This window comes from Pithys albifrons, chromosome 11, assembly GCF_047495875.1.
Source record: "Pithys albifrons albifrons isolate INPA30051 chromosome 11, PitAlb_v1, whole genome shotgun sequence".
Classification (NCBI taxonomy): Eukaryota; Metazoa; Chordata; class Aves; order Passeriformes; family Thamnophilidae; genus Pithys; species Pithys albifrons.
Genome location: NC_092468.1, coordinates 879,839 through 904,734, shown reverse-complemented (window position 1 = coordinate 904,734; position 24,896 = coordinate 879,839). Strand labels below are relative to the sequence as shown.

At 42.7% G+C, this 24,896-nt stretch overlaps 1 protein-coding gene across 2 annotated transcripts in view; it reads left to right on the top strand.

The window, feature by feature from the left end:
• The first annotated feature begins 3,004 nt into the window (after positions 1 to 3,004).
• The window catches only part of MYO7B (myosin VIIB), a 49,650-nt gene continuing 27,758 nt past the window's right edge, over positions 3,005 to 24,896 (top strand). Inside the window, exons 1-20 of one of the 2 annotated variants that reach the window (XM_071566834.1) lie at positions 3,005 to 3,137; positions 6,652 to 6,694; positions 8,854 to 8,967; positions 9,593 to 9,745; positions 10,943 to 11,127; positions 11,972 to 12,093; positions 12,763 to 12,905; positions 12,998 to 13,111; positions 14,764 to 14,917; positions 15,846 to 15,922; positions 16,232 to 16,351; positions 16,568 to 16,710; positions 16,916 to 17,126; positions 18,612 to 18,747; positions 18,974 to 19,134; positions 20,127 to 20,165; positions 21,724 to 21,861; positions 22,815 to 22,967; positions 23,513 to 23,611; positions 24,133 to 24,227. In XM_071566834.1, coding sequence (XP_071422935.1) covers positions 6,677 to 6,694; positions 8,854 to 8,967; positions 9,593 to 9,745; positions 10,943 to 11,127; positions 11,972 to 12,093; positions 12,763 to 12,905; positions 12,998 to 13,111; positions 14,764 to 14,917; positions 15,846 to 15,922; positions 16,232 to 16,351; positions 16,568 to 16,710; positions 16,916 to 17,126; positions 18,612 to 18,747; positions 18,974 to 19,134; positions 20,127 to 20,165; positions 21,724 to 21,861; positions 22,815 to 22,967; positions 23,513 to 23,611; positions 24,133 to 24,227 — 2,375 coding nt within the window. In that variant the 5' untranslated portion in view covers positions 3,005 to 3,137; positions 6,652 to 6,676. The remainder of the gene's footprint in view (positions 3,138 to 6,651; positions 6,695 to 8,853; positions 8,968 to 9,592; positions 9,746 to 10,942; positions 11,128 to 11,971; positions 12,094 to 12,762; positions 12,906 to 12,997; positions 13,112 to 14,763; positions 14,918 to 15,845; positions 15,923 to 16,231; positions 16,352 to 16,567; positions 16,711 to 16,915; positions 17,127 to 18,611; positions 18,748 to 18,973; positions 19,135 to 20,126; positions 20,166 to 21,723; positions 21,862 to 22,814; positions 22,968 to 23,512; positions 23,612 to 24,132; positions 24,228 to 24,896) is intronic. The other variant, XM_071566835.1, reaches the window with a different exon arrangement.

The following is a 24,896-nucleotide window of genomic DNA, read 5'->3' as shown; positions in this document are numbered from 1 at the left end:
TGTGAAGGTGTGTAATGACACAGATCCCAGAGCCCTGCCAGTCTGTCACCCTGTGCAACACTCAACTGGCTGGAATGAAATAAGCCTTTCCCTGAGGGACAGAATGCTCAAGAAAACCATGGGATGCACTTGGAAATCTTTTACTGGTATGTACTTCTTTAGTTCACTTTGTTCCCTCCACTGCGTCTTTCAGAGTTTCAGAGACATCAGTGACTTAGAGCTACAAATCTGCTTAGAGAAAGAGGTTAGTGTAGGCAGGAGGGCTGCTGAATGAACAGCTTAAATTGCAAATTGTTACATACACTCCATCTCCCTTCAGAAACAGCAGAGAAATAACTAGCTTAACATAAAGTGATGTCTGGCTTCTAAGACTTGGTGATGCAGAAATGACAAGGCCACTTTGATTTAGCTGGAGAGAAAATGCGAAAGGTAGTGCCATATGCAAATTAAACCCTTTGATCCTGACATCAATCTCTTAATTAGGAGCTGTCAGGAAGAGGTACTTTTGTTAACACATGTCTATCCGAACAGACCTATTGCTTTGAACAACAGCAGGATTAAATTCACCAGGGATTATCCAGTTTTAATTTGTGGCATTTCTCAGTGCATTATTCATCATAAAATCCTAGAATTCCAGAATGGTTTGGGTGGGAAAAGATCTTAAAGTTCATCCTATCCATGGGCAGGAACACGTTTCACTATCCTATGTTGCTCCTAGCCCCATCCAACCTGGCCTTAGACACTTCCAGGGATGGGGCAGCCACAGCTCTGGGCAACCTGTGCCAGAGCCTCACTGATGTGCTATTTAGTAAATTTTTTACCTTTATTACTTAAGCTATGACTTCATAGCCTTCACCTTCAGCAAATTGCATAAAAGAAAGGCTTCAACAATTAATCAGCATAGATCATGCTACAAATTACCCCTAATTACCACTACAAGTGTTTCAGTGCCCTGCACAGTCACTCCCCACCCTCTTTTTTAAGCAGTACATTGAGCTGCTCACTCCTGGCAAGCTCATCTCCTGTCTTTCCCTGTTCACACAGCTCAGTGACTGCCCAAACCAAGCTGCCCCGCTGCACTCACAGGCCCCTTCTCTGAAGGCCCCTATAGCAGCCACCTGCTCATCTCTCACTAGGTAGTATGTGCTGCCCAGAGCTACTTTCCCTTGGTATATCAAGTCTCTACTCCTTCAGTTTTTGTTTTCTGGCTCTTGAATATGTCTAGACTGATGTGTGCAAATCAATCTCCCTTCCGATACGTATTCCAGCTGTACAATGACTCATACTTTTCTTTGGTATTTACCTCAATTTCCTTATGTTTCCATCTCATATGGTTTCTATACTGTATTAGGACATAACTCCTGTACTTCTTTCTGAAATAGCATAGCCACAGCACCTTGGGCACAAGTGTTAACCATGTAGATTATTTTGAGAATGAGATTTTCTGTCCCCAAACAGGCTCCATTTGAAATTTCAGCAGGTATGTTTCCTTTGCTGAAGGAATACGCATGGCACTTTTCTCCACCTGCAGTCTAATTACACAAAAAGCTTTGGGTTTAGAATCTGCCTTGGTAGTATAAAGGTATGTACTTTTATTTATTTGCCAATATTTGATCTTCATCTAATAAAGTGAACACTTGAAATTTTGTTAATCCCTACATCATACAGACTTTAAAAATTGTATCAGAAATAAGTTTGATAAACAACTACTTTGAGGCAAAATCTTTGGGTGAGAATGATTTGCACAGTTAGAACCTTGAAGAAAGCTCTCCTCTCTGCCTTGTGTCTTCCTGCCTCTTTCGAAGAGTCTCTGAGCCCAGAAGGGCCTATGCTCTATTTCTGCTCCTGGATCTTTCTTCATTGACGCTGTAAAACTTAAAACAAAATCACGGGTAAGGAGGCTGACATTAAAACACAAATATGTAAAGTGGACAAACATACATTACTCTTAGCTATTTATTGCCATGATTGAGTGCTTACCTCTGATATGGAGCTGCAGCAGGAGCCCCAGGAATCGGACACAGGGGCTTTGTGTTGTCTTTCCTGTCATATAGTGCAGCCACACTGCACCTAGGAAACAAGAAAATGAAAATAAAAGTGTTAATGATACTAGCACCTGTTCACATGTCCACAATTGTTGCACATTTTCATTTGCATGTTTAATAATGGGCACACAGACTAATGCATAATCTTCTGCACAATGCCCTAGAGGAAGGTGACATAGCTGGGTAAAAGTAGATGGAAAAAATCTCATTCTCACTGCTTGAACATTGGAATGTGCCTGACTCCTAATTTCTTGCTTGGGCTGCAGAAACCCTGTGTCTGCCTCTCTACAGATACACTACATTTCTGTTTCTTTTCCATACTGGAATTTAACTAGAAGAACACAGGATTAATGAGACTATATGTGGAACAACCAGAAAGAGGGAAGCTCTTGATCGCCCTGTCCTATTTTGGAAAGAGAGAGGTGGACAAATAGGGAGTTAACATGCAACTAGATTCTGGAACATGGTGGCAGGGTTTGCTGTGAGGTAAATTACGATAACAGAACCCTTTATATGGGTGTGTGTATGAATTTCAGTTAAGTGTCATGAGTTTATTTTGCTCTGAGCTCTAGGTGCGGTGAAGCATGGACCACACCAGACACAGACTGATGGATGTTTTCTTGCAGAAAAGAGCTATATACAACCAATGGAAGGGTTTGATAGTGAGTTGAAGCCTGATCTTCTTCATATCTAACAGGGTGAGAGGGAAGCTCAGGGAAGTCAGTAGTGTTGAAGCAGCATAAGGCCAGATGCTAAAAGGTTTTCTTCCTGGAGTGCTTTCCAGAAATCTGAAAGGATATAGGTACAGAGGGGAGATTGAAGTTTAAGGTTCACCCAGGCAAGAATTAGCCTTTGTGCTTACTGGAACACCTGACTTGGAAAGGACATATACACTGAACTGGGAGCAAAGTCCTATAATAAATAACTGTGCAGTCATTTCCTCCTTTGTGCAGCAGAGAACTGGCACTTGGTGAGGGATCCCTTAATGGCACCAGTGCCAGTTTCACCTTCCTTTTCCTTCTTACTCCAATGCTTATGAAAAAGAGGGACCTGAGCTGTAGAAGCCACACAGTGAAGATTTCTTCTGGAGAGGTAAATTCTCATCCTGTGGGGTAACGTTTGGTTTATGGTGCTGCATTACTTGGTGGAGAAAAGCAGTAGAGAGAGCCAGACATTGCCAGGAAGGGGCCATGCAACCAGTTTGCAGGGGTAGCCAACTACGACTTGACTGGGAATAAGCGTTTTAATGTTGGAACTGTGTATCCAACACAGGGACTATACAGGATCTTTTCCCCACCCATCTATCCCTGGGTCCAGGGCCAGCTGCCCCTTGGATGGGACACAGTCTGGTTGTCTCTGTGTCTGCATGTGCACCTCTTTGGGGGCAACAGTTCCACTCTGTCACTGTATTCTGGTTTCTGGTGCAGGTAGTGAAGTGCCTGTCAGATCAGAATCATTGCCTGTGGCCCATCTTTAGCCTGTGTTTGCCAAATACCATGCTTCTGTATCACCCTCCATTGCTTGTGAGAACAGCTCATCACCGTGTTGAAGTTGATAATGCAGATCCAGCTCCTGAACCCTGAATAAGAACATGAGGACTTTGCCATAAGAACAACTGCTTATGAAAGACTGAAGTTCCTTCTAGAGAGAGTGTACAAAAAGAACATAAAACCCCCAAGCATCCAGAAAGAACAGCCTCACATTGTATTGCTAAATTTTCATGGATTTTATGCTACAAAATTGAGAATTGTCTTAGTTCCAGATGAGCTCTGGAGGCTGCCCTAGTCTTACAGGGAAAAGCAATTCTTAATATGGTCAGCAGGTGTTGTGTTGGGACACAGCCCTTGCTGTTTCTACAGTTTCTGTTATTTAATGTGACATTCCACCTCTCTTCTTGTTACTGAAATGCCTATGTGAAAATTACATTTAAAATTCCTAAAACATGTGTTAGCACTGTACTTCAACATCAGCAATCCACTATCTCTTGAAGTTTCTATTTACTTTTTACTTTGGGATCCCAATACATTTTGCAATTTTGATGATTAGTTATCTTACCATAACTTTGAGTGGTAAATCATCCTGGGCTTGCTTAGAAACCCTGTTCAATCCTCACTACAGTATAGCCCTTTGTAGCCACAAATAGCATGCAAAGATCAAGGAGCTTGTCAAGCACTTCCTAGTTTCCATCTTGCTACCCCTATAGCCCTCCTTAAAAAGCTTGGAAAATGGCTTTAAGATCATAAATTCGAACAGTTAACTTGGAACTACCAAGACCACCACCAAACCATGTCCCCAAGTACCACATCTACATATCTTCTTAATCTCTCCAGGGACGGTGACTCCACCACTGCCCTGGGCAGCTTGTTCCAATGCCTGAGGACCTTTTCCATAGAGAAGTTTTTCCTAATATCCAATCTAAATGTCCCTTTTCTAATAGTCAATCTAAAGATCCACATCAGTGGGATATATCTGCAGGAGTGTAATTACTCCTTTTGTTCAGTCTAAAGAAAAGGTTGTTTATGCACCCATCAGTTTTAAATAAGACCATGGTTTATGGAAGGTACTTGCACCTTCCCAAATAACTAAGTAAAAAAAAAGTGGGCAGCTATAAGAATGATAAAATGAGGTCTAATTTTCTCACTGCAAGGTTTTAACATTAAAATTTATTAAAATAAGAGGGAGAAAACAATAGTACCCTGAACTTCACCTTGAAGGTCTTTTATTGGTAATCTTCATTATTCAAGAGCCTGAATTTCCAAAAATAGCGTGGTGACTTAAAACAATTTTCTGGTAATTTAGTTGCAAAGTTCTAAACCTCAGAAATTTGTATAACCCCACCATAAAATGACAATAAATCATAAAATTATTTAAATGAAATTTGAGTATCTCTTAAAATATATAGCATCCATATTACACAGCAGTTATAAAAAATTTAAATATCAAATTCTAAATCGTCTACATGATAGAGGTAATCCAAAGGATGTCAGTGAAATTATTGATGAAGTAGCCTATTAATAAATGGTACTACAAACTGGGATTTTGCTCATTATTTGTATAGCACAGGTAGAAAATGGAACTTCCAACTAATTTAATTTACAGTTTTCTTGTTTTGCTCAAACTTTCCAGAGAACCTGCCCCAAACCTAGGCAAATATAATTTAGGGCCAGAATAAAATAACTTCCCAAAAGCCTAAGAGACAATAAGAAATTTAGATTTAAGTGTCAAGATAAAACCAGACCAGGTGTCTCTCTTCATCATGGGGGATGATCCAAGACATCATGGTTTTGCCTGGAGTAAGTACTAAAGCTCCTTTTCTGGTCCTGTACTGTTCACTCATCTTGTAAATTGGTTTTCAAGTGGTTTGCTGTCAAACAGGAACAAGCAGAAGGGATGCAGATAGTTCAATATGTCCTTACTGACTATGAGTTGTAAAATATGTTGAGATAAAATGCTGTAATAATAATAGTGTTATCAGTCGTAACAGATCAAAAGAGAGTAAAAATAGAATTAATTTTTAGACCATTTTGCTCACTGTAAACATTCTTAACTCTGAGCTCAAAATTTTCCCAGGCTGTGTTGGAACAATGGATAGAGGGGAGATCCTTTAGAGGAATGGAGGGAGCAGATTGGGTCCCACAGCTGTGAGAAGTTTGTGAATATGGGGCTGAAGAGACTTTGGCTGACAACTGAAGTCTGATGGTCACAGCAGCTGCTGAATTACAGGTTATTTGTGCAGGGATCACTCCCACTAGCTGGAGGAGGGAAAAATCCCTGTTTAGAACTCTGAAAACATTCAAAGCTAACTTAGCTGTGATTTCTCACACATAGTAAAATATATACAGCAGTCTTCCCACTGTAACTAGAGTGGGAGCTGGCAAAACACAGTCCTGGAATAACTCCCAAGATCCAGCTCTGTCTGTGGGACAGAAAGCTGCTTCTGAAGACTTTGATTCCTTGGTTATTCCAAGTATCACAGCCTGGACAGCATAATCCCTTAATTAAAGCACTGCTGCAGATTTCTGGCCACAGATATTTTCACTGTTATGTTCTTGCGAGGGAGTTCCTAATTTTATTGTGGTTCCCTGGTGTTCCTTATTTGCTGTTCGTGCCTTGATTGCAACCCCTTCACTTCCAGTCGAGGAAGATGGACTCTAAGCCTCAGTTTCTGTATGGTGGTAGGTTCAAGCTGGAGGGTATGATGGAACTCAGCCAAAGGGAACTCCATTGTGCATCAAGTTACCTTGCACTGTGGGGTGTTTTTATTAGTGAGCCAACCTTGAAGTTCAGCCAATAATTGTACCTAGCATTTGACTGAGAGAAGCATTTGATTGAGGAAATTATTTGGTGTGAAAATGTGCACAGTGAAATCTTCAGGGCTGAGAGCATCTCCAGGGCTATGTGGTAGAACACAGACCACTATCCCAGTCCTGCAGGTTCTTTGCTTTGGGTAGATGGTGTCATTGTTTCTACACTGGGTGTATTATGATGTCTTCTGGTTAACAAAATTATTTTAAGGCATTTTGCTGTTATTTTTTACAAGGAAACTCCTTTGTCTGTTCTCATCAAAGCCCTTTTCTGGCCTAATGTTATGTTCTTGGCACTGCAGGTTGCATACAGTGATCTGAAACATAATGGTGGTTTTCAGAAAGGTAAGTCCTACTCTTTGCTGTGATTGACTGACTAACCTGAGGCCCAAAGAAAGTAGCAATAACCCAGTATCAACATGGTATAAAATAGTTTTAGCTTAGGCTAGGGAAGCAAGGGTGTCTTGCCAAACCTGGCCATCCTGTGGTTGAGCAGGTGACCTCTGTCACCAGGTGTGGCACTGAAACCACACAAATTACCTCTGGAGTTTTTTCAGCATGAGAGCTGTTAGTCTGTAACATTCTTCATAAGCTGGTGCAATGTTTTTAGATGCTTTACGCTGGTTGTTTGGTTTTAAATGTAAGTCCACAAAGCATTTTGAGATGAAAAAGTATTTTTTAATAAAAATATTGAAACTATGGCAATAAATGCTACAGTATTGTCTTGGGTTGAGCTGGCAAAATGCTAACTGCCCAATACAGAGTGTTAGAGCCTCTCTCCCTCCACTGACTAAAGGGAGGAAAAGAAACCTGGAAACTCAAAACAGGTTTAAACTTAAACTGATGGCCAGGCTTCATGAACGAGAATTTGGGAAGGGCTCTACCCACGTGTGTCCTTCCAGCCTGCGCAGAGGATGTTTTAGGTGAGGCACAGAGTGCGCAGAACTGGCCCCACCCTTTAACTCCTAAGGTTCATCTGCCATGGCCGAGCGAGCTTGGACGGTGACAGCGAAGTCCTCGGGACTAGAACCTCCAGCACCCAGTATTCCCAGGAGGTCTCCCATTCAAGGAACTAACCAGGCCTGACCCTGCTTAGTTTCCAAGATCTGATGGGATCGGGTGTCAGGGTGGCGTTTAACTGCCTTCAAACTTAAACTAACTGTATATATTTATACAGAAAAGAGAAAATTAAAACTACAATATAACACACACTTACACAAGTTAGATATAGCAACAATTTTCTGCTTCTCACCAGAACCAGATTCTATCACTCTAGATCCATAAAGTACCTCAAGACACCCAGCAAGGCAAAAGAGAGAGAATAACAATAAAATGTTTTATTTCCTTGAACTCAAACAAAATGTGAAGTAGCAGTGAGCAGCAGACAAGGCTCACTTCAGCAAGACAGCAGCTGCCTGTCTTGCCTCTACTTCGGCCATGGTGGAACTGAGAAACTCTTCCTACTCCGGCTTTTATATTTTGAGATGATGTTGGAATATGGTATGGAATACCATTGGCCAGTAGTAGTCAGCTGTCAGCTAGCCCAGCCCAGCTCAAGTCAGTTGATAGTCTCAGGCCTATTCTGAAATCTAAAGCCTAAATTTAGGCCTACACCTAGCTAAACCCACAACAAGTATGTAAGAAAATTGTATATAAGACAGCTAAAAAGCCCACTGAAGATCTGATCTACAACTTTGTTCAGTTTTTATTCCATCTTTCTATTTGAATCTGTATTAGTGCCTGAGGCAAGAGAAGGTGTTCCTGAAGGCCTGGATCAGGGGAGTATAACCAGAATACTAGTGCAGGTGGCACCAAGATGCTGCTCATTTCTAGGAAAGGGCAGTTGTGGCTCACTCCTTCCTCCAGGGACAGCAGAGCACTTCTTGCTTGCTCTGCAGTGGCAGAATGTTGCCAAGCATCTACAAACATGAAGAGAGGAGCTGGGCTGGATAAAGAATGTTGGTGCATTTTTTTTCCTATGAGAGATCATGGATGCACTCACATTTCAGACATAGCAGGAAGAATACGTATCTAAAAATTCTCACAACAGAGTGCTCTGCATTTCCAGGCATCTGGGGTTTTCTTTGTTTGTTTGTTTGTTTTTCCTAGTAAAGTCCATGTTCTCAAGAGTCTCTTCTGAAAGAACACCACAGCTAATGTAAGGCTGCCAGGGTACTTCACCAGCATTCACTGTGCCCCCCACCAGACTGGTGGAGGCAGTGGAGCTGTGTAATTCCTGTCTTTTTAAAAGGTGTTGCCTCATTTCCTCTTGAGAGAGACCTGGGTTTGATGAGTTGTCCAAAGTCATGATCTTGGTCAGCTATGGAGGTGGAAGTAGAACTCAGAGGTCTGCGAATGTGCAGTCTTCAGGCAGTAAGAACTTACCCAGTTAAACACTTCTAAAGAAATCAAATCACTAAAAAATAAGACTAAGAAGTATTTGCCTGTGAGCTACATGGCATCAAGTATGTCACTGGACTTGACAATAGTTTTTTTCTTCCCAGGGTGATCATGTGTGGCTGGACACTCAACCAAACAGTGAATTTAATGTCCCTATTGGGGCAGTTGTGAAAGAATCTGACTCAGGACGGATCTTGCTGCAGGATGATGAAGGCAAGGTGGGCTATGCCATAACCTTCTGTAAGAGATTAACATAAACTTTAAAAGTATAAAGTACAAAAGAAGGGCCCTTTTGGGTCAGACCAAAGCTCCATCTACCCAGATGGTCTGACTTTGATAATGCCTGGTACGATATACTGAAAGAAAGAAGATAAAGATAAGGCAAATATAAGATGATGCCCTGTCATTCCCGGATCCAAGCACTATGAAGATTCAGAGCTTCTTGAAATAAAAGTTATATCAATATAGCTAAGAAAAGGAAATGGATGGGCTCCAATGCCTAAATTTGGTGAATCTTTAGGTGAAAACATGATCCCACTGAAATCAGTTCATCCCTACTATGTACAATGTTGTAGCTGTGATGACCTGACAGACCTGCACTCTGAACGGTGTTAAATTTGGTGATGTTCAGAATCCACCTGAATGGCTTCATTCAGTGTTTTAAATAATCCAGTTCTGGGGAGCAGCAAACCAGTTAATTCCTGTAGGTCAGACACCTGTTTGTTAGAACATGCTTATTTGAGCATGCATTACACTGAAGCTCACTCTGGTCTAAGACACAGCTCTCCTGTGCTTGCTTCTGAGCCACATCACACACTGAAGGTGGTGTCTCGGCTTTTCCAGGAACACTGGATCACGGCTCGGAACATGCACATGGTGCACCTGATGCACCCCTCCTCCGTCCAGGGGGTGGAGGACATGATCTGCCTTGGGGATCTCCATGAAGCTGGCATGGTGCACAACCTCTTCATCCGACACCAGGAGCACAAAATCTATGTGAGTGCTGCCATGGTCACTGGGCCAGGTCGCTTTGAGGAATGACCTCTGTGTCACACTTAGTGGGTGACCTGAGCAGCCTGCAAGCTTTTCATGCATGGGGCCCTCTGAGTCCTTTACTGATCAAGGGTGCTAAGGAGACGCAACAATTTTTCTCTTCTTTCTTTTGAGTACTTCAACTGTGAAGAAGAGAGCTAAGAGCAGTCTCTGCAGTCACAGCTCTGCACAGGTGTTGACCCTACTTTACTTTCTCCTTTAGTGATCATTTCCACCAGTCACTGACAGAGAGGTAAATCCAGCCCATGTTACAGCTTAGTGCTGCTCTTACCTGCAGGATCAGTCCAACTAGTACACAGTGACATGATTGTCCTCCAGACCAAGCCAACATTAACTTGATTTTAATGTAATAAAATAGATAAAGAACATATCTGGATATTTTGGCCATTATGGGTTTTATTTGTGACTGAGCAATTTGGCATTTTTATTTTCTGTGTTACTTAGTTTCCAGTTTGTAATACCACCATTAATATTCAGGTTTTTCCCTGCTTTGCCTCCCACATTATATACACTAAAGGAGTATACAAACATAGGTGTGGCGATGCTTAGTGTAAACAAGGACTGGTTTTATAGATGCTGCAGTTATAACTACCAAGGTGTGTGTATAGACCCGTTATATTAGACTCTAGCAGTATGCAGTTGTCTTATGTAGTTATTGAACAATATTCTTGCCTTGCATCTCCACAGCCTTCAAGAGGCTCCTTCATTTCAGTTGTGGTGCTCTTTACAGATGTTACAAAATCCTTATATAAATAGCAAAACTATGGCTTTGTCCATTAGTGAAGTTCAGCTACATCTGCACTAGAATACAAAAGCAGCTTAACAAAACATTGCAAAACAGCTTATGATAACACAAAAATGCCAGGTCAGATTGGACTTCCAGGTACTTCAGCTTGAGACAGAGACCCGAGCTGTGTTTTGGCAAGGAGATTGCACTTAGCATTGTTCTTTGGGCAAAACCCTCCATATGCGAGGATGTTGAACAGCATTTCCTAGTGAGGAACTGGGATTTCACCTAAGTGCTGCTATGGTCTCCCAGGCTTCCCTCCTGCCTCTGTTTAGATTTATACTGCAAGTGGCTTTGTTGTATTCTTGTTTGCAAGTTTGCTGCTAGCAGTAATGCTCACAACTGTTTTCCAGACTTACACGGGATCAATCCTGGTAGCAGTGAATCCATACCAGCTGCTGCCCCTCTACACAGTGGATCAGATCCGACTGTACTGTAATAAGAGGATTGGAGAGCTACCCCCTCATGTCTTTGCCATTGCAGACAACTGTTACTTCAATATGAAGAGGAACAGGAGAGACCAGTGCTGTGTGATCAGGTGACTGGACTGAGAGGACAAATAGCAGAAACCAGCTCTGGCATGGTTTTGGGGAAATCTTTGTGGAGACAGTAGACTTTCCAAGTGGAAGGGCACAGATAAGACTACAGACAACAGGAAGGAAATATTTTCTCCCCTGCTTCTTCATTTTCAGGTTAGGCTGCAAAGGGTAGAACCTAAGCAAGGGACCTCTGAAGTACATTGTTTTGCCCCAGAATCTTTGAATATGGCTGTACATTCGGCATGTAGTCACTACATATAGAAACATAAACTGTGAGCCTGTGTGATGTAGGGCTTTTATCTTAGAGACATGCATGACATTTACATTATGTGTAATTTCTGAGAATAGACATTTCCTGGAGAGAAATAACCTCTGCTAACCTGAAGATGGAGGAAAGCTTGTTTTCTTCCTATAAACAATCCATTTTCTCTTTGTCATCAGTGTGAAGAACCAGATAGTATCATTTCAGTAATAACTGATTATAACTGAGGCAACTCAGTTGATGTGCTAAGACTAGCATTGACAATGTAGTAATGCAATAAAGAAGAAAAGCAAGTAGCATTTCATTTGCACAGGTACAGAATGTCTTCCATGGATTTGCTTGGTTTTAATTGATGGGAGAATGTAGTACTCCGTCTGAGTCTAAAAAACAACTTAAATTTGAGCAGATAAGATAGGGAAAAACTAGAATTTTCCAGTCTTCTATGAAAGAAAGTCTGATCTGCCATTCACAGGGTAAATTTAAATGGGTTGTTTGTTTGTTTTTTTTAACTTGGTCTGCCATTTTGCCACCCTAGCCAAAAAAAGAAAGGAAACCTTTAATGATCTTGTTTCTTACTGCAGTGGAGAATCTGGAGCTGGGAAAACTGAAAGCACAAAGCTAATACTACAGTTTTTGGCAGCTGTCAGTGGCCAGCATTCGTGGATAGAGCAACAAATCCTAGAGGCCAACCCCATTCTGGAAGGTGGGTTATTTAGCAAACATGCCAGATGTACTACATTTATCTCAGGATAAAAAAATTCAGAAACAGATCTTTGAACTCTTGTATCTGCATAAATGCTAACTCCCCTCAAACAGTGGTGATGCACAGTGGATGTTCTCTATACTTTCCTGCCATGTCTCCATAAAGCCCACAGCAGCTCCCATGTTGTGGGAGGAGGTGCCACTGCAGTGTAACCCGGAACTGCCAGGAACACAAGAGTCCCTGGAAATGCACCTCCCAAGGCAAAGTCCCCTGGTGTAGCATTCACCTTAGATAGTGGCAAAGTGCCATGGATGTATCTGTAGGGTTGCTCCCTGAGACACCCATCCTTCTCTGTACAGGAATCAAATGTGTTTCCAGTAAATCTTTCTGGAGATCTTCAGACTTGCCCAGCTCTCTTGTCTGGCCAGATATAGACCACATTTGGATCATTGGAATGTGTCTTTTAGGACCTAATTATCTGGATGCACAGTATGCCTGCCTCTGTCTTCAGGAGGCAGCCTGAGACCAGACATTCTCTAGTGCTTGTCAGTACTGTCTTTTGGAACACAATGTGTAAAATGCTAACAGCAAAATAGAAGGGCATAAAAATAGACCTGATGTTTATTAACTGCAATAATCCAGATACTGTCTCTGTCCCTTGCCCATCAGCTTTTGGAAATGCCAAGACAATTAGAAATGACAATTCAAGCCGCTTTGGAAAATACATTGATATTCACTTCAACAAAAATGGTGTGATAGAAGGAGCACGGATAGAACAGTTTCTTCTGGAGAAGTCCCGGGTTTGCCGGCAGGTGAGGGCACTGGCAGGTGTACATCCTGCTTCCTCCTGTGTTATGAGCTTATCCTGACAAGGCTGTCCTTGGCCTATTTCATTTTTTTTAAGGCTCCGGAGGAGAGGAACTATCACATCTTCTACTGCATGCTGATGGGGATGAATACAGAGCAGAAAAAGATGCTGAATCTGGGCACTGCTTCAGAGTACACGTATCTCACTATGGTAATACCCTTTGCTTTCTTCTTCATTATTCCTCTGCCATTTGCTTCTTCCAGAGAACAGTTATGATCACTAGGAGCTGCAGATGCTAATTACCAAATATGAAGAGTCCTTTCCTTAGAGTACCAGAAACAGTAATATGAGAAGAGCTGTGAGCCTCAGTTTCAGAGACTTTTTGTATTGTTCACCAGTTGGAAGCAGCTTGAGGCAGGTCAAATCTTTCTATCGAAGTCACACTTAAGAAACATAAAGGACACCTTAAAGCAGGTGGGAAACATCCCCCATGTTCCCAGGCAATCAGATTTCAGAGGAATTCAAGGGATCTCATTCCAAGGAGAACAGCAATCACATATGTGTACCTTAGAGGAAAATGAATAAGCAGAATCCTAGTCCTCTTATCTAGGAAATCTTATCTACATAATTCAGGCAACTGGCATTCAATGTAACATCCCATGACTGATGTTAGTGTCCCCATCTGAGTTTATGATGCCACTGTGACAGCAGTGGAATGTTCATAAGTGGAATTTTTGAAAATAGCTAATTGTTTGGTTTGGGACACGAAAGCCATAATGAAAATCCTTGATTTTAGCCTCACATTAAATATGTTAGCTGTTTTGATTTGGGCTGTTCTACAGCTGTAATAAAAAATAGGGCTCAGTCCTGTATCTATTGAAGATAGTGGGAGCTGGGCATCTAGTTTCAGAGGAAGTTAAGTCTATAATCACTTTCTGGAGTCTCAAGAGAAAAAAAACATTAAAGTTGCTGGAGATTTTTGCAAATGTAACATTTTCAAAATAGCATTGATCTTGCAGCAAAAGCTGATGAGTACAATTAGTGTAATTCATCCATTGACCATTGCATAAAAAAACCCCTGGGTCAGCAGTAGGGCAGTGTGATACAGAGGTAAGAGGATTGGATTAAAGGAGAACATATCCATGGTTTTCCTAAGGTCAGCTGTTGGCACAAGCTGGCATGTTTGCATGATGTAAACTGAAGCATCTAAGAATATTTCCCCTTTGTAATCATCACACTATATTGGCAGAAATAGCAAGGATAAAAAAGACATTTCCCCATCTCCATTAGGGCTGAAAATAGTTTCTGTCAGGAGCAGCATTCTGGGACCCACTGTGCAGGCTTAGATGAAGGTTATTCTGATGCTACTTTGGATGCTTTCATTTGCCTGCCACTAGAACCTAATAGTTTTCGTTTGAGATTTGCCTTCTAGTACTGATCCAATCCTACTTGCTTTGATTTGGGATAAGGGCTCTTAATTATCCATTGACAAGGCAGAGAGAGGAAGTCAAAGACAGGTATGGCCTTGTTAATGTAGGTAACCTTGTCAAAGCTTCCTATCTTCCTGTGCTCCAGAACAGTCTTCCTGTCAACTTTTCCTTCTGGCTTCCTCAGAATTCAGTCTAGCCCTGGAGAAAGGCATTATTGAGCCCTCTGCTAATGGGTTCTTGAGTGTAAAGATGAAGGAGGAAACGGCCATGGAAAGGATACAGAATGTCTAAATAGGTTTTTACTTTGCATCATGTGGCAGGTGACTCACAGGATATTCATACTGTGTACAAAGGTTTGTCAGCCTGCAGGTCCTTTCTTCCTTGATGGGCAACAGGAGGATTTTCCTTACCTGTGTGTGTGGTGTCTTGCAGGGCAACTGCACGTCCTGCGACAGCCGGAATGACGCGAAGGATTATGCCCACATCCGCTCAGCTATGAAGATCCTCATGTTCTCAGATTCTGAGCACTGGGACATCAGCAAGCTGCTAGCTGCCATCCTGCACCTAGGGAATGTTGAATTCCAAGGTAAACTCAGCACTGTCTGTACTTGCCTTTCCTCAGACTCATGGTTAAGGTACTGCCCTTCAGTGCTTCCTGATTCCATCTGTAGAGATTAGGTTGTGCTGCTCTGCCCTGTAATAACAGGTCAACAGAGTTGGAAGGACAGGCAGATAAGCACAATGAAATTCTGATTTGTGATTCCACTGCCTAGTGTTTTGAAAAACAACATCTTACTGTTATTGTCATGCCATCAGGTTTCCATGGTTGTAAATAGGCCCTTATCACACAAACTGAAGTGACAGAGAGTATAATGCTATGTTACATTTACTGATTGTTGTGCTACACAAGCCAGAGGACATAGGAGCAGCTGAGTGATGTTTGCTAGGAGAGAACAGCAGTCATCCTCCTAGCTAGGTCTGCTGAACACTCACCTGCACAGGTACACTTCTGGTATGGACTGGCACAGTGTGACACTCACCAGCAGGATAACAGAAGCTCTCACATTTTTGAAAAGAGCTTCTCACTTTGTGATACAGAGGGCCTGATGCCCTGATGCCAGCTGGATTCTTTGGAGTAATGGTGGCTGATTTTCCCCTTTGTTGCCCAAATATCCCACAAGCAGATAGACAAAAAATATTTTCAGAAACACATTTTCTGTAGTCAAATATCACTTCCCCAGATCCCCAATAACTACTATTTTAAATTAATAACCTCATCCATTTGGCTGCTGTTTTTGTCTTGATGTTCTGGAGTTGTGAGAGCCCTGTAGATCCCAGGATCCCTGGGTGAAATCCTTAGTAAAATCATCAAACCTGAAAGTTTTAAAAAAGAACTGAGTGCCTTGCCACATCCCCAGAGCTACGGGGTCACAGAAATACACCTGCATTAACAGCGCAGGCCCCTAATGTAGCAGAAATGGTTCCCCCTGAGATCAACTGTCTCCTCTTTGCAGCGGCTGTGTATGACAACCTGGACTGCTCTGATGTGATGGACTCATCACACTTCTCAATTGCCACCAAACTGCTCGAGGTAATGGATTCTCATCTTCTCTTACTAGTTCTTCCTTCACCCTTGTTCCCTGAGCACACTGACAGAGCACGTCTCTACAGTGTTTATGTAGGGATGCACATCCACCAGGCACATCCCCTTCTTCCTGCTGAGACTCCAGTCATGCTGCTGCAGATGTCTTTTCAAGCTGGGAGATACTTAAGTGGGACAGCAAATTGCCAGTGAATGCTGTTAGACAGGCAGTCTGTCACAGCCCTCTTCCAGATACAGACTTTGCTGGATCTACTTTATCCATCTGGAATGACAAGGTTGCCATGACTGTTCCTCCAGGTGGACTCCAGTGAACTTCAGAACAGCCTCACAAACCTCTCCATCATTGTCCGAGGAGAAAGTGTGTCCAGGCCTCTGAACGTGGCTCAAGCTGCAGACGGCAGGGATGCCTTTGTGAAGGTGCTGGTGCTTACATCTTCCCTGTTTGAAGACTGAGGGTGCTTTCAGAGCTGTCTGTCTTCCTTGCTGAGGAGCCTGATGTGACAAACATTCACCTAGAGGGCTCCAGGCCCGTATAGTTCTCAGGCACAGTTGACAGCAGCACAATAACAAACAGTAAGCTATGTCCAAAGATTCTAATGATGGGCTCTAATTACTCTTTCATTTTTTTCTCAGGGTATATATGGACGGATTTTCCTGTGGATAGTGAAAAAGATCAACTCAGCCATTTTCAACCCAGCTTCTGAGAAGCATAAGGATAGACGTCAGTCCATTGGGCTGTTGGACATTTTTGGGTTTGAAAACTTCAGCAACAACAGGTAGGAGACTCTAGATGGAAAGCTGAAAAGCAGATGATGAAAGAATGAAAAAAACAGATACATGCTTTTTCATACTCATCCTGATTCTCAGAAAAGCAGTGAAATTTCCATTACTGGATTTTCCCAATTATGATCATGCAAATAGCAGAGAGCAGTGCATCACTGGCCAAGGATGACCATGGGCTCTCATCTTGTCCCTCCGCAGCTTTGAGCAGCTCTGCATTAACATTGCAAATGAGCACCTTCAGCAGTTCTTTGTGCACCATGTCTTCAAGATGGAGCAGGAGGAATACCTTGCAGAGCATATTGCCTGGAACAACATTGACTTCACTGACAACCGCCAGGCTCTGGAAATCATCGCACTCAAGCCCATGAACATCATCTCCCTCATTGATGAAGAGAGCAGGTTCCCAAAGGTAAATTTCTGGTTTCACTCATAATGCCTGGCTTTGCACACACCTCACAGGTATCACTTGGTTTTACACATACAAAAGTGCAAAGATGACTTTTGGATACATCAGGAGAGTCAATATCTTATTTGTGTAGATGTTTCTTTTAAATTAGCTCACTATACAACTGCTTCACTCTGTGCTGGAATTTGCTCTTCCTGGTACCTCACTGTTGAAACTCTTACAGCTGTTCCAACAAAGAAGGAAGGAATCATTTTACAAGAGCTTCTTAGGAAATCTTTGAAATTACTTATGGTTTGTTATTGTTCTGCTCTTGGTCTGGGCTGCAGCGTGCTCTTTCTTCTCCTGATTGACAGACTTAATTGAGTAATGTCACCATTGTGAGGAACTGAAGGGGAACTACAGGCCTGTCAGCTTGACCTTGCTGCTGGGGAAGGTCATTAACAGATAGTTTTGAGCACCATCACAGAGCATATAGGGAACAACAGTGATCAGTCCCAGCCAGCACAAGTCCTGCTTGACTAACCTGATCTCCTACTATGACAAGGTGACCTGCTTAGTGGATGAGGGAGAGTCTGTGGCTGTGGTCTACCACGATTGTGTGATTCTGTGGTATTATTCTGCAAAGACCAGGCATCTCAAACAGAAAAGTGGAGATGAAAGTAGCATCTTATCTCAGACATCCCCGCAGAGCATTTTCAGTCTCCAGAGCACAGTGAGGCTAAGCAGGAGTGCTAGTGCAGGAATCAGATGGCAGTGTCCTTCAGATAACAATTTGAGCGGATCACGTATAGGCAGACAGCTTTTCCTTCTTTTCCAAGAAGAGGGTGGTCCCACAGTCAGAACAAGAAGGCACCTCTTCTATGAGTCCCAGAGCACATGACTACTGAGAGCAAAGCCTTCACTGCCCCTAGAAGGGCCAGTGCACAGAGTGCACAGTGGGAGGGCCTCACATGCACCACGAGGGGATGAGATTATGAAGAGAATCACTCAGCTGACTGCCTTGCCTCTGGAACTCACAGTCTGGACATGCTGACTGGTATTTGCTCAGGGATTCTTCCAGGGATCTGAGTCTTGCACCAGCTGGGAAATGAAAGAACTGTACCTGCCCCGGAGAAGGAGCATGCACCCCTTTGAGCTTCCTGGGTAGAATGGCATGAGAAGGTTGGGGTGGGGTGGCTCTGCTTTTGAGATCCAAAGATCTGAGAAATTCTCAGTGTGCCTGGTGATGTTAATAATGAGGGCTTGTGTACAGCCCTAGAACACCAGACCTTAAGGTCTGATGGTGTGTTCTGTCATGATGCTTGAGAGAAGGGTCTGTGTAAAAGGAAAGATACTTTTGTCACTACCTTTCTCCAGATCTACTACACAAATAAGGGCAGAATTTGAGCTTTTGCTATCCCTGAGCACCACTTCTGTTTGTTTTCTGAGCACGGGCCAGTGCTGGTGACAACCTGATAACTGTCTGGTTTTGCTTGTATTTGTTTCTAGGGCACAGATGCCACCATGCTTATCAAAATCAATTCCCTCCATGGCAAAAGTAAAGTCTATATCCCACCTAAGAGTGTTCATGACACCAAGTTTGGCATCAACCATTTTGCTGGGGTTGTCTTTTACGAATCAAAAGGTGAGTCTTTCTCTGCTGAATACAGAGGGTGAAGAAAAGGGCAGGACCTGCCCTGGATATGTGGCTCTCCAGGGTAGTGTTGATCTAAAGTTGATCAGGAGGACAGGAGGATTACTCTAAACTAATCTGCAAGTTACTGTAAATGAGGCGGATTTTAGCCAGACAGAGTGGTGCTAGAGCTAGCAGGCTGCAGAGGTGATGAGATAATTGTGTTTCCATCCTATAGATTTCCTGGAGAAAAATCGTGACACACTGAGTGCTAATGTAATGCAAGTGGTCCATTCCTCCAAAAACAAATTCCTGAGAGAGATTTTCCAGGTGGAAACAACCCCACCTACTCTTGGACGTGGGACCATCCGGCATCTTGGAGCTGACCAGGTTTACAAGGTTGGCTTACTGACAGTGGCTTGCAGAAAAAACTCATTTCTCCTACCTTCCTCTGGCTGTTCTTGACCTCCTCCTTCTTTTTTTTTTTTTGGCACTCTCTCTGCAAATCCCTATCCCTTTCATTCAACTTGTTTCTGCAAAGGACACTGCAGGAAAATTCAGAGTCTGATGTTTGTGCTGTAAACAAGTGCACTGTCACCCCTGTCTCCCAGCTCTGCACCCATGGACATGTGTGCAGTCATGGTACCCCTCCATGTGCTGTCGTCCACTGGGTGGGTTTGGCCTGCATCTGCCTGAGCATCCATCCAGCATCCACATCCCTCCGAGGGGTGTAAATTAGGAGGGCCTTCAAAAGGTTCATTGGAATGGACAAGGCACCAACCAGAGACCTCTCAGCAAAGCCAGCACAGCAGTGAAATTGTTGCCGTGCTGCACAGGCGGTCAGTCTGCTGGGACCAGAACATCAAGGGGTCTCATGCCTGGCCTTCCCATTCTTATAGAGGGCTGACAGGTAGCACAACAGAGCAAAGAGCTGTGCTGTCACAGAAAGATACTCTGTCTCCTGCTCCCAGTGACACCTGCATGGACAGTCTCACTACCCTGCATATTGCTGCAACTATAGCACTCCCTCTTTCCCCAGAGGCTTTGTGACAAAGTTCATGATGGCTCATTATCACAGGATCATCTGTGCCTGGTGGTTGTAGGAAGCCTTGTCTGTGCCTAGTGTAAATGAGAGTGTAAAGTGCAGTGGACTGAAAACACAATGGGGCAGAGTTCAGATTCTCTGCCCTACTACAGCTTTCACATACTGTGATTTCTGAATATTTAATTATTTAGTGTCATCAGTGTGTAAAGGTACTTTTGCTTTTACTGTTTATGTCTTTGAGTTTCCTTTTCAGTAAGCAAAATGGTCAGCTTGCGACCTTACCTCTTATCTGTATATTCTCCTGGCATTGTTTTCTGATCCTGTTCTTTTTTCTTCTGTGTCTCAGTGTGGCTTTCTGCTGTCCAGAACACCTGGCCATGGACAGGTAAACATCCTGGGGCAGAGAACGTCAGAAGTGGTACAAGCAGCAACAGAGAACTGCCCTAGCATCTCTCAAATGATATGAATACCTTCCCATTAAATATCATGTCTGTCTATGTTGCTCTAATGGTTTTTGTTCCTATAAATAAGGCTGTGTTATTAAAGAAAAACCACAGCAGCATGTCAAGAAAGGAGATACTAAATGTGGACTACCCATTTCAAAACACAGAGAAATTAGCTGAAATATCCCTATTAATTTTCAAATAGGTGGGGCCACCACTGGGAAGCTTAAGAAGCAGGCTACAGAAAAGAATAATGAACTAAGTGCCAGGAAATATCTTTTTGGCCTGAGGTCCCAGAGTTCCTCTCCTGGCAGAAAAGTCACCAATAAGTCAAAAGTCAACAACAAATTCAACTTTAACAATGTTAAATATGAGAGCATGAGGGCATGAGCTTCAGCCTTTTGTGGCTATTCCTCTGAGGGTACAGCAGAAAGGCTTCTAAGGTCTGGGAGTAAAAACTACTTTTAACTCTTACACATCTCAAATATGTATATGCTGTTATCATACCTACTTCAGATGCTTGCGACAAGACATTGACAAGACATTCCCAAGAGCTGTTTTTCAAAGACACAAGTCTTTGATCGCTGGAGGGCAGCCTTGCCCTGTAACTAAAGCAGAGGATGGCAATTTGAATGTTCAAAAGGGTACTTTAGATGTAAGAACAGCAGAATGAGATACTGTAAAGATCATCTAAGGGAGTGGAGCCGCTGGACTTTAAATTATTTACTTAGGAAAAAAAACCAAACCACAACTCACCAAACCCCCTCAAATGAACAAACCAGCTGTGTTGGGCTGCAACAATTAGCTCCATGCTGGTATGTATAGGGCCACTGGACTCCTTCTGTTACTGGTGTCTCTGTAATTTAATGTGCCCATAGAACATACTGAGACATATAACCTTAGGCCTAATGTGATGACTTGTGTGAAAAAGGCATAGGTGGAACTGTGCTGTCAGGGAAGCTGGGGAAGTCTGGAGTTGCTCTTACCTTACTCTCCAGTAAAAGTTTACCTTCTCACTGCTTGCTGTAGTATTAATGAGCAAGGTCATCAGTCAGCCTAACCCTAAGAAAATGGGCAGTTCCGGATCTTTAGCATTCCTGTCTATCATGTCTGGCCTGCGGTTATTACTGCTTTGGGAGTGGCTGTTTCTCACCAAGCTGTCAGGCACACAGGCAGGAATCACAGCTTGGCACCCAGGCCCTACACTAAATGTAGCTTTGGTTGGAAGTGACAGGTGTATATGGGCTCCTGTAGGTGGAATTTCTTCTACCACAGTCACCCCCATTGTTAGAACTTAGTGCCCAAGTAGGTGAAAGCACTTAATGGTATTTCTTTGCAAGAATAAACACAAATTAATAAGGTGACAATGACTACTTTAGTTCCCATGTAGGTAAATAATTTTATTTCTGGGAGTTGTGTGGTACTGCTATGCTGTACAGAAATACAGTTGGCCTCTGACAGTGAATAATATAGCAGTGAGCATGTGCTTATACTTCCTAGGGCTTGGATACTACCAAGCGGCTCTCTACTCTGGGAGGACAGTTCAAGCAATCCCTGGAAAAACTAATGAAAATCCTGGAGCAGTGCCAGCCATACTTCATCCGCTGCATCAAGCCTAATGACTACAAGAAACCACTGGTAATGTTCTAACAATATAAGCTCTTGTCTTCAGTAAAGTTTTTAATCAGAAAAAGCTGTCAGTTGCTCTGTACTGCTTTACAGCTGTACTTGGCTGCAGCCAGGAAAAGTTGGAGTACAGGCTATTCCTGCAATGAAGAAAGTAGAAGGATATAGCATTGTTGGTGTATAAAAAAACATCTCAAAAAACCCCATTCTGGAGTAATGGATGCCACAAAAGCACATAGGTGTATTCCTGAGCAGAGTTATATTGTTATCTTTTCTGTAAAGTGAAAGACAAAACTGGAGAATTTGTAGCCCTTCAGCAAGGGAACAAACAAAAAACAGTGAGCAATGCTCATACTATGAAATAGCATGAGAGAGAATAGGAGACCTGTTGGAGTTTGTGAGATGGCTGACATGGCTTAGTCTGACACTACAGGTGAAGAGGAGCTAGTTCGTCATTATGATGCTTGGCTGGAACTTGGGAGATCTCAACCCAGTTCTACACTAAAATCTTGCATGGAGCTGTCAATTGAGTATTTTTGAAGTACAGCATGTGGCTTAGTGAACCCATTTTTAATCTGCATTACTAGAAATGAGCAGCCCACTTGCTGTGCTTTGCATGGTATGCCCAAAGGGCCTAAGTTGTTACCGCAGTTGTTCACACCTGCAAAATTAAAAGAACAATTCACTGTTCATCCGGAACTGAGGTTCTAGAGTTGAAAATTGTTGCTAAAGCCAGAGTGAAGTTAATGGACTGTTTCTACTGCTCCCATATACACAAACTTGAGAACCCTTGGGGGTGACTTGCCTGTGATGAATTAATTCAATGCACTAAAAAATAAGAACTACAATTTTAAAAAGTATAGTAGACCATTTTGAGTTTGGAGATTTAATAGATACATTCTAAGGAGTGCTGCATGTGTACCTTCCTTCAGTGCTGTCTCCTCCTTGTGTGCTTTCCCTTTCAGTTGTTCGACCGTGAGCTGTGTATCAAACAGCTGAGATATTCGGGGATGATGGAGACCATTCAGATCAGGAAAGCTGGGTACCCAATTCGCTACACCTTTGAGGAGTTCTTTGAGAGATACAGGGTTCTCTTGCCATGGTCTCTTCGACAACAGGTGCGTAAACAAAAACATAGTTTTAGGCTAATCTACCTTTTCCTTAGGAGGATTTAGTCTTTCCCATGGTAGAACATCTTTGGAATATTGCTGGCACAGTTAAGAAAGCTGTAATCACTGGAGTTGCCATTAGAGGAACTGTCACCACAGTAATTATAGCTAAATACTTACATACTCACTTGGGCCTTAGCTGAAAATGCACAGCTGCTTTTAGGTCCAGCTGTCCTCAGCCTGCTCCACACAGACATTGCAGGCACAGTGACATCCCCGTTGCCCTCAGATGTTTCTTTGCTGTAATTAGACACTTAGGTCTCTCACATCCTCCTCACGCTGGAACTCTGGAGTGTTTGGCCATGCAGTCATGTTTCTCCTTTTCCTGACCATTTTAGCTGGACCATGTTCATTCATTATACTGTCAGCCCAGAGGTCAGAAAGACCTCATCTGTTTCTGTTCTTTGCCCTTGAAATGCAGGGCAGTAGACCCTTACATAGGAGGATTGTGTTTCCCAACCAAGCCCTAACATCATCATACTTTTGCACATCAGATGAAGAACGATGCTCGACAGAGCTGCATCAGCATCTCCGAAGCAGTGCTGGGCAAGGATGAAAGCTGGCAAGTTGGAAAGACAAAGATTTTCCTTAAAGTAAGTATAAAGGACAGTTTGTTTTCTCTTCTGAAAAACTGGATGCTTCACAGTACAGCTTGACCTGCTTGTGCAAGAGTGATGATCTAGAAAACCTTGTCTTATAAACTCGCTCTTGAATCTGAGTCAGATCTTTGTTCCTGAAGGCCAAAAAATTCAGTGGAGACAGTTTGGTGTAGGAAAGGCTGATCCTTTTCCTGTGTTCCAGCATTGCAGCTGAAACAGCACAGTGTAATGTATTGGAGCATAAAAAAAGAATGGGACACCAGTACACTGTTGCCAGGAACCACCTTGTCTATAGCATTGCCCCAAGTAAAACAGTCTTGCTGCTTGTCTATGGCTATAGCCACACCAGGTGTGGTCCCATGGTGTATTCTTGTCCTACTGCAGTCCCAGAAGTGCATTTTAACCACATTACACTACATCATGCTGATTCTGGGCCTCTTTAAGACCATGTGCCCAGTTTTCAGAGGTTGTAGGTGTGTCTGCTCAGCTGGCATATCCACACTTTCTTTTAACAGGATCATCATGACACTGTATTGGAGCTGGAACGCCAAAATATACTCACAGATAAGGTTCTTCTTATCCAGAAGGTGATGAGAGGATTGAAGGACAGGTCAGTGATCTTACAGGAGGGAAGTCACTTTGGTTTGAAGCAGTTATCTTTGTGGAGTAGCTTAATACACTCTGTGCAGCATTTCTGAGTATGAAATGTACCAATCTATATCTTCCACCAGCCCTAAGTTCCATGCTCATCATGTAACAGTGCCATAGTGTGTCTATGTGGATTTATTTTTCAAAGCACTTTTCAAAATGCAGGGCTGTGGCACATGCAACTTGTATGAAGAGGGAGAGTTGGAAGGAGGATTTGCTCTTAATATTTCTAGTATACAGTGGACATTTGGAAAGCAGGAAATCCCCATGGACTTTGTGTCCTTCTCAGAGCTACTAGAATTCTCTTATTTAGGATGCTTCTTTGCTAGAAAACCTAGAAATGAATCAGATAGAAACTAACGAGTCCTCTTTGTGAAAGATTTATAATTCTTGCATTTTGTCTGGTTTTAGTATGAAGTATCTTCAGAAGGGAAATTTAGTCACTGTCAAGTAACTGTTTGTCCTCATTAAATATATTTATTTATCTTGTATCCCCCCAGCCACAACCATGATACAGGACTGAATCCTGGTTTGGTTTAGAAATATTCTTGACAGTAGAGAAGGAAGTAATAAAAAAAACATGACACAGATGCCCCCAAACTTCCCCCTCTTTGTTTAGACTTGCCTGCTG